The sequence below is a fragment of the Asparagus officinalis genome, chromosome 4 (genome assembly GCF_001876935.1).
Source record: "Asparagus officinalis chromosome 4, Aspof.V1, whole genome shotgun sequence".
In the NCBI taxonomy this organism is placed as follows: Eukaryota; Viridiplantae; Streptophyta; class Magnoliopsida; order Asparagales; family Asparagaceae; genus Asparagus; species Asparagus officinalis.
In genome coordinates, this window is record NC_033797.1 from 46997295 (window position 1) to 47006736 (window position 9442).

At 33.7% G+C, this 9442-nt stretch overlaps 1 protein-coding gene across 1 annotated transcript in view; it reads right to left on the reverse strand.

The window, feature by feature from the left end:
• The window catches only part of LOC109837378, a 10079-nt gene extending 1058 nt beyond the window's left edge, over window positions 1–9021 (reverse strand). Inside the window, exons 1-12 of the mRNA XM_020405603.1 lie at window positions 8711–9021; window positions 7154–7248; window positions 6781–6894; window positions 5541–5645; window positions 5388–5459; window positions 1789–1901; window positions 1575–1709; window positions 1437–1505; window positions 1151–1238; window positions 995–1066; window positions 797–897; window positions 1–99 (exon numbers count right to left, since the gene is read on the reverse strand). Of these exons, the coding sequence (XP_020261192.1) occupies window positions 1–99; window positions 797–897; window positions 995–1066; window positions 1151–1238; window positions 1437–1505; window positions 1575–1709; window positions 1789–1901; window positions 5388–5459; window positions 5541–5645; window positions 6781–6894; window positions 7154–7248; window positions 8711–8834 (1187 nt within the window). The 5' untranslated portion in view covers window positions 8835–9021. The remainder of the gene's footprint in view (window positions 100–796; window positions 898–994; window positions 1067–1150; window positions 1239–1436; window positions 1506–1574; window positions 1710–1788; window positions 1902–5387; window positions 5460–5540; window positions 5646–6780; window positions 6895–7153; window positions 7249–8710) is intronic.

The window sequence follows — 9442 nt, forward strand, 5'->3', positions numbered from 1 at the left end:
TCACATAAATGTAGAAGTGTTCCTCTTCCACTATCCAATTGCTTGTCATACATCGATTGTGTGATCAAGTTTTGGTAAGTTGCCATGTTTGCCTGAAAGCTGAATGACACAGGTGAAACTTCAACAAACTTACATATCCTTTCAGTGGACCAACAAGAATACAAAATTATGAGTATTGTTTAGAACATGACAAAATGCTGAAGTGCAAGAGGAATAAAGAATTCCGGTGACTAAAGCTTGATATAGAACAGCATCGTATAAATATTTTCAATACAAATGATTTCCCACCCTAAGATTACAATTTCATCATAAAAGATCAATCAAGCGTTCATAGTAGAGTTTGTAAATATAATGGTTTAGCCATAAGCAACTACTCTGGTCAAAAAATACTATTTGGTGGTTGTTGACTTGGCTTACGATCCAATCTATAATATAAGTATTGTGCTTAAGGTTCCATGGTCAAATTAATACAGTTCGTGTGAATCCCCAAGACCAAGACCAAGACCGAGACTGAGACCCAGACCAAGACCAAGATGAGTAGCAGCATAAAATAAATCTAACCAATATATTTAATATCAACTACTCAAGTCTTGAACCCATGAAATACAAATGTGTGAAGAAGAAAGAACAAACTTGTTAAGTTATTTATTTATTAGAATGGAGGATGGGGAAGTGTGGAGGAAATTTCGTAAATAACTTCCATCACCCAGACAAGTATATTGATATTACCCTGGAAAAAAAAAGAGGTGATATGGGCTCAACTGAATCCATGTGAATCCATATGAGAAGTACTTACGAGAAGTAAATCTTAGCGCAATAACCAATCAAACCAGAAAGAATTGCACAAACAACCCAGAAATCAGCTTTAGGCATTTCAAGCGATGTAACAAGGGTCACCTGAAAATAGTAAGATGCTAATAATAAGATGGCGAGTAGATAAAATCAACAAATAGAGTTTGATAAAGTTAAAAACAAATTAATTCAGCAAACATACAAGTCCAAGTACAACAGAGATTAGGAACTTGACCCAGTCCATCGGTGTCAGACTTGGATTTTTCTTCTCAGGCTAAAGAAAAAAATATATCGGATAGGTCAAAGCAAAGAGTTTAAGGACGAAGAGAAGTAAGGAATTTGCACCTTCTCTACTCACCAAAACTAACTCCATATCAGCCATAGGGATATTCTTAAAGTGCTTCACATGGATTCCTCTGTCTATTTTAGTCTTCGTACCTGCCCGTCTGTTTATTTGCCAAAGACAAAAAAAAATTACTCATCAATATGAGATTCATAAAAGATGCAATTCAGTTCTATTAAGGATTATCATCCATGGAAAACTTCAGAAATCAGAAGTCACAGATATTTTAATCCCAATAAGAAATTGGCAAATATTACAAAAAGATGAGCGGAGAAAACAGAAGGAAAGAAAGAAAATTCACCTGTAAACAACAATCATCCTGTCAAAAGTGGGCTCTTGTATTGTGATCTGACCAAGTAGATTCTTGAAGCTGTGACAGTCATGTCAATGTCTAACCAGCCAAGAGTATAAAGAATGAAAATAGAGGCATTGATCAAACCTTAGTTCCATGTTTTCAAGCCGAATACGTTCAATGAACATGTCTTGCTCTTCTGTTTCTGCACTTACTTCATCAGTTTTCTTTGGATCACTAGTGGGTTTTGTCCTCGGTTTTTTTACGAAAAGCCTTTGGAGCCTGTAGCCATATTGACTTCCAAATTTCATTATATTTCGTGAAAAAAGGAGTTTCCATAATAGTTGAATTAGAGTTTTACCTGGTGACTCTGAGGAAGCACCTCCATAGCCGAGATACGATAACATCCAGCTTTTCCATAATAAAGTAATCAGTAGTTCGATCAATTCCAATGCCGCGATGGAAGATCACATACTATTGCACATTAAATGACAAATAACTCCAGTAAGATAAAACGGATATAACAATATAAAATTATACCAAATGTCTTGGGTAGGGTTAAACAAAGTCCATTAAGACAGTAAGATAACTTGCACTGAACTCAAGGAAAACAAATCACACACCCCAAGAAAGGGAAATTAAGTTGCAAGGATCGAACTAGATTAATTGAATTTTCAAGCAGACTGGTATGTGAAAGTTGAGTACTAGGATAGTATCGGTAGACAACAGCTATAATAATTATATTTGAAACACTTGAAAAAAAGCTGAGACAAGAGTGAACTGATCTTCTATATGCTGACGTACTAGTAAACTATGATAAGAAAACACAACAAAAATGGAGTCTCTTGTCAGTTATAACAACGTGACCTCCGTCTCTACCAACAGCAAGTTTTTCAAATACTTTGTGCAGTTTAAGTAGATCAGCTTCTTTTATTACAAAACGTGCCTGCCATTGTTCTCCTGCCTAAATTTACTTACTGTACAGTCATTTTCATTTAATTATATAATATACACCCTCCTCCCTCCCTCCCTCCTGTTGGAAAATATTTGAAGAAAAGATTGAGTTTCTTTTATTAATTTTAATATAATTATTTTGCCCTCCTCATTACTACCTTTATTCACATCCATTGGTCATGATTATTGGTTATTATGGACAATTTCATCATTATGCATTAACTCCCTTTTAAACCTACTTATTATAAAGTTTTTATTAATTGTATTATTAATTCTAGACCTTTTCCACCTATATAAATGGTGGCTGAGAGTTCATAAGAGAACAATGAAAATAAAAAAGTTATATGGAAAAGGAAATAGAAAAGCTTTATATTTCTTCCTCTTGTATATTTTCTTGTACTTTATTTTATGTTTTTCGGGCAATGCATCGATTGAGCAAGAGGCTTGAGATTCGCAGTAACATCAAGTGTTGGCTAACCTCAAGAGAGCTCTTACTGCTAGTTCACGGTTGCATTGATACGTCTCTGCGAAGGCGGTAATTGTTGTTCTAGGGCAGTGCAACGTTTTAATTATCGGTTATCGAAAATATATCAGATGGCCAAAGTTCATATCGGATCGACGGATCCTAATTATCGGGATAAGTAGTAAAAATCGAAGTGTCATATCGGATGGTGAGCATATATAATATAACGTCCTAAACTATAATCTAAGTACATTTAATGAAACACAAACATATTAATATGTAAATAACACATGTCTAGGATCACTAACCAATTGTTTTTGTTTAGTGGATGCGGAATAGAATAAGACAGCAGTGTTTTTATTCAGTGGATGCGGGTCGGGTATGAAAAAAAGAGGGTTTTTGCCTCCAAACCCGAACTAGTTCATTTTGATTGTATATTGTAAAAAATTGGATGACTTTTAGACCACGAGAAATCGGCCGCTTTATCGGATTTACACCGATATATTGGAAAAAAACAGCTAAAAACGATATGCAATGAATTTTTAAAGAAATAGTATCCATGGCCCAAACCTGAGATATTGGTAATAAATCAATAAAATCGGCCGATTATTAAAGCACAGGGTAGTGACATCAAGACTACTCCTTTACAAGCCAACAATTCATTTCTCTACTTTACTAATTAAATGTGCATTTAATGTTTTTATTTCAATTAATAGAAAATATCCAACACCGCCAAACCCGAACTAGTTCACTTTGATTGTATATTGTAAAAAATCGGACGATTTTTAGACCACGAGAAATCGACCGCTTTATCGGATTTACACCGATATATTGGGAAAAACCAGCTGAAAACGATATGCAATGAATTTTTAAAGAAATCGTATCAACCATGGGCTAAACCTGAGATATTGGTAATAAATCGATAAAATCGGCCGATTATTAAAGCACCGGGGTAGTGACATCAAGACTGCCCCCTTTACAAGCCAACAATTCATTTCTCTACTTTACTAATTAAATGTTCATTTAATGTTTTTATTTCAATTAATAGAAAATATCCAACACCGCCAAACCCGAACTAGTTCACTTTGATCAATGTGTACTCTATATGACCACATTTATTCACAGAAAAACATCCACCTCATAGTCCAGTGATTTTCATCCATATCCACCCTTTCTAATCATTTACAATTCCCCAACCAACACCACTTCATATTATGTATAATTTACCTCTACGTACAAGAACAAACGTTTGAGACCTGTTTATCTTATGCCGAAAATGAAACAATGACCACATCTCAGAAGCTCACACTGTTCACAATGAAACAAATGAAATTTTAATATGTAAATATAAGAAAGAACAATGAATTTATTTTTCAAAATAAAAGCAGCCAAGAAAATTGCAATCTACACACACACAGTATTCTCATTCATACTGAACATGAACTAAATAGTAAACTCAATACAAAAATCATAACATTCTTGCAAAAATATTCTTAAATATAAATACTCATGAGTTGTCCAACACCCAGTGCCGCATGATAATTCAATGTTGGCACACAGTAATGTCATTTCCAGTATGGTTTACCAAAATCAAGAACGAATGAATCGGCTGCAGGTCAAATTCTGCAGAATTATCCCTGAAGTTATTTACTTCCATCTTTCCCTTCAAGGCTATAGAAATTCTTCAGTGTAAGATCGTGAGGAGCAAAGGGGCAGCTCCATGAGCAGAATGTAAAGGGGATGTCTCTATTTATTTCCAATGTCATACTTCATGATGTTCGGTATCACTTTAGAAATTGGGTTCTATCTTGGAAGTCATCTTAAAATAGGGTCATTATACAGAAACCACTTTTCATTTTCTAATTATACATAAACAACCTTTTAAGTAGGCTTTTATTCCAATCAACCATCTCCTAGTCAAATTTTTACTAAAAAACAAAAAATAACCTTAAAAAATAACCTTAAAAAATACAGTTAAAGATAAATTATTTGTATCCTAACTAGACCTAAACATTAACCAAGTGAGTCACATGTCTTGAATGTGAGTTTTTAAAGGTATTTTTGGGTTTTCAATGAAAATTTTGACTAGAAGGTGGTTGATTGGAACAAAAACCAAAATGAAAGATGGTTTCTATATAAATTAAAAACAAAAGACGGTTAATTTATAATGACCCTATTTTTAAGGTAGTTTCTAGAGGGGGAACCCTTAGAAGTTTGTTCAGGTATATAATTGATAAAATACTCCAGTATATGTGATGCTCTAGGAAATTAGTAATACAAATGATCAAAAACTTTCTTTGTAGAAGACAATTCAATAGAAATGGTAGGCAAGCTATCTTTCAAAATGTTGAAGTTACATCAAGCTTTAGAGGAAATCATATTATATTATGAAACCGGTGGAACCATGTTGGAAATAAGAGAAAACAGAAGTCACTTAAACCTATCAAGGAAATTTTGCTGAACAAAGCTAAATAATTCACATAATAATTCTTAAAAATGCATTCTCAACCATTACCATGTTCAAATTTAAATTTCCGGTGTACCTTATCTGAAAATTCTGGAAGATTTTCGTGTGGATGCTCTTTGAAATACTTCGACAATAGCATTTTGTCCAGCTGCGTACCTCCAAAAAAGTAGAAAAAGCTCAGGAATCCTACAGTTGTTGTTACATAAGGAAATGAATTATTGTATCTAACCTTAGATTCATCCACTTTAATAGGAAGATTTAATAGATACTGCCCAGACTGTGCAACATCAATCTCCTCATCAGTGACAATTTTAAAATTGCTCTTTTCCATTACCTGTTGTAGGCAAGAATTCAAATGTTAGAAGCCTTCTTACTTGACTTCTCTACCAGAAGTGCGTAATATTAGGCTTAAAATACAATTTGTCTTTACAATTTGGTTCAATTAAGAACAGTTTCCAACTGATCACACATGGCCTTGCACCTTTTTATTATGATAAGAAAAATTTATATTCAACGGCAAAAATTATCTTTCTATGCGGTTTTTCCCCCCAAAACACAGTCATGCGTCCTAAAGTTTAAATCATCTCGGGTTGTATGATTGTAACATGGATTGGGTGTCATTCAATGCCACGAATTCGAGTATAAGGTTGACTTCAAGAAAATTTATACACAGGGACTCGGTACAGTTAGTGTTCATACCTTAGTAACATGTCTGCACACATGAGTTGTGTAACTAGGGAGGAAAAAGAGTTAAAAGGAAAGCCAACAACCAATATAGCAATAGTGCCGACTTCTGCAAGTTGATCAGAATTGGGTTTACAAAGTAATATAGTAGGACTAGGTTTATATGCAGGCTCTTGTACTTGTAGGTCATGTAAAAGTAGTAATGTCACTCCTAATTGGCAGTTTGTCGCACACAAATTTTGGTATCAGATTTCTAACGAAATGTTCAAGGCTATTAATATCTGCTTGTGAAATATTGATACTTTAAAGCCCAATGGTCCATCCAATTTGCAAATTTATTGGATATTGATTTTATGCATGAACATACCATACAACCAGAAATCCAGTTTTCTCTTAAGTAACATAGTGGTGAATTCTGACATTGTATGAAGAATAACTCAGTAGATAAGCTTAAGTACATCTTTAAATCAAGAAGGTATCATAAATAAGTCAGTATGAGAATTGGATAGTTATATCTAATGATATGAGCTATGTTGGAGCCAATTCGGTAGAAAAGCTCACTAGAATGACTTAACATACTAGTGAAGTTGATCCAAAATCATAAATTCATTATATATGCTGCTTCTGTAAGAAATCTTAGCAAATGACTAAAGATATCCAAGCAAGAAGCCACCAAAATTCTGAACATATACTATTACAAATTATTGATCTAAGATTATATTCATCTATACCAGGCTTGCAGTAGTTAGCTCTATCCTATTTTCTCCAGACAAAGAAACACTGACCTGGAAAAGATATGTCAGCAGATTCTGTTCAAGAACATCAATCTCTTCAGGAGACAGATTCTGCTGTTCTAATCTCTGACCACCATGAACAGGATCAAACAGTGAGAACAATTGCTGCAACAATGTACCAAATCAAATATATAACATTCAGTGAAAACAGATAACAAACACCATATTTTTTCGATGCAAACAAGTGATTTTAATAGAAAAATATGCTCGTTCAGCATGAGTATGGTATCAACATGTCGACATGTGTTTGCCTACATGCGTAAATGTACGCACTTAAATTGATGTGTATTCAAACGAAAAACATACAATAGCTGCATACGTCATATCTATATGAGATGTTCATGGAAAAACAAGAGCATTATACCATTAGATCCTCAAACTGAAGAATATACCATGCACGGATAGTATATTCTACTCTCCTGCAGAGCTTGAGAAACTCAGCCCTGTCAGAACCACGCTCTGCAAAAGAACTTGAAGATAAGAGTCACAAGGTTTAAATTTTTTTCTAATGTACTTAACAGAAAAGGGAACAAAATCCCAGAAATAAGTTAGGTACTGGAAAATAAATAAACTCTTAAGCCAGCAATTTTACTCAATTAAACTAAAATGATAACTCTGTGCATGACAACAAGTAAATAATTACTGCCTTCGCTTCTTTGTTTCGAGAATCCATCTGCTCATGAATTTTCAAAATTGCGCACATAGATAACATAAACATATTTTAAGTGTTTAGCATACACTAGAAAACATAAGAAAAGAATGATTTCATACGTGGGGAAGTTTTATTATTTTATCCATAAATTCAAATAGTTAGTGGGTTCCACACAACATGCACATTTACATCTTGGATGCTAGTGTACATATCAGTCCTAGATACTAGATGGCTACTTTTGAAAGTCCCAGCTTATGGAGCCAAGAATGAATTTTTTTGCAATCATATGGATATGCTATCTACCTATCTACTTGCCTATGTCTCAGCCTATGGTTCTCTTTAGAATTTGTGAAAGGCATCTACACACAATTAAATATCATATCATGTAAAATTACATTGAGACTGAACTGCTAGGAATGTATAGATAAATGGAACTGAGGAAACATAGTTCAATCAAAAGTACATGAGACCCTCCAATCTACTACTCTCCTTTATTGCTCTTGTATCGTGGTACTACCACCAGAGTAGCATCTAAAAGAGTCATGGCTCCATTTGGCATGATGTACTTCATGGAAAGCTCTAAACAGCGTGATTTCAACTTCATAATGGGGAACGCCCAATTAAAAAGAGACTTGCCTACTACCTAAGACAATCTCTAATTCCAACCATAAGAATATATTTATTTTTTAAGTTCTTTCATACACTTTCAAATGCTTCTCTATATGTAAACTAAAAATCCCTAGGTGTCTGCAAGATCTATTGGACCTAATGAAGGATAAATGTTTTGCATGTTCTCTCAAGGAAACAATAACCATGAAGTGATGGTCTGGTAAGCACGAAAAGAACCCATGGAAAATGTGGAAAATAATTAGCCTCGCAGGTTATCAATTTGTGGGCATATATTATTCTTTTTCTCTTTCCCAAATTTATGGACAGCTGCAAGATCCCTTGCTCAACATGAGCCTGAGGTGAAAAAACAAATATATGAATATTTACATCTTTACTAAAACAGCATGTTACCAGAGATTTACATAGGAATTTTAGATAACAACACAAACGAGAGGCAATGGTTATAACTAGCATTTTAAGAGAACAAACAACCGCGGGTTTCTTCGACGGTTACCAAGAAAGGATTTTGAGAGGAACCCATGTCGAATTGGGGAGAATTAAGAACAGAAACACAAATGAAACATCAAAATCACAATCAAAAACATATTTACAAAAGTTACACCAACAGATGCAATGAGAATAAATAATAATAATTATTACCTATTAAATAGGCGAGTTTCATGATGAGCTTGGGCTTCATGATTGGAACCACTGACTCTCGCTCGAGCCTTATCACATCTTTCTTCCTGTCCTTCTTCCCGCCTTCTCCACCTTCAGTGGCCATGGCGTAGAGAGAGAGAATTTACAGAGAGAGAGAGAGAGAGAGAGAGAGACTCCACTTGTAGGGTTTATTTCTTTTGGGAACCAGAATCGTTTCGTGGGGCAGTAATCATATTCGGATTTGGGAGAGAAGAGAATACGATATCTTGCTTGAGAATGGAGGGAGCAAATAATTAGCAGGAGTCGCTGTCAGGGGTGGAAATGAATCAAACAATTTAGAACTAGTTGGATAAATGTTGAGTAACTATTTAGTCATATTTCGATATTTCGATTCGGTAGTTTATTTATTATTAAATAAATATTTTTAGTATTCGAGTTTATTAATGAATAAAATTTAAACAATTGTATATTAGATTCGTTTTTCTATCAAATATTTGTTAAAAAATTGATCACTTATTATTTGTACTATTGTAAATATAATGTCATATTTTTAAAGCACTTATGATTTCTACTTTAAGTTTTATGCACTAATTTTAAAACTTAAATAATCTTAAATCTGTTTTTTGATAAAAAATTTGATTTTAAATATACATATATCATATGTTATAAAGGAATAATTTCTGTTTATGAATTTAAATGCTACTACTTGAAAATCAAATTCTTTAACAGAAT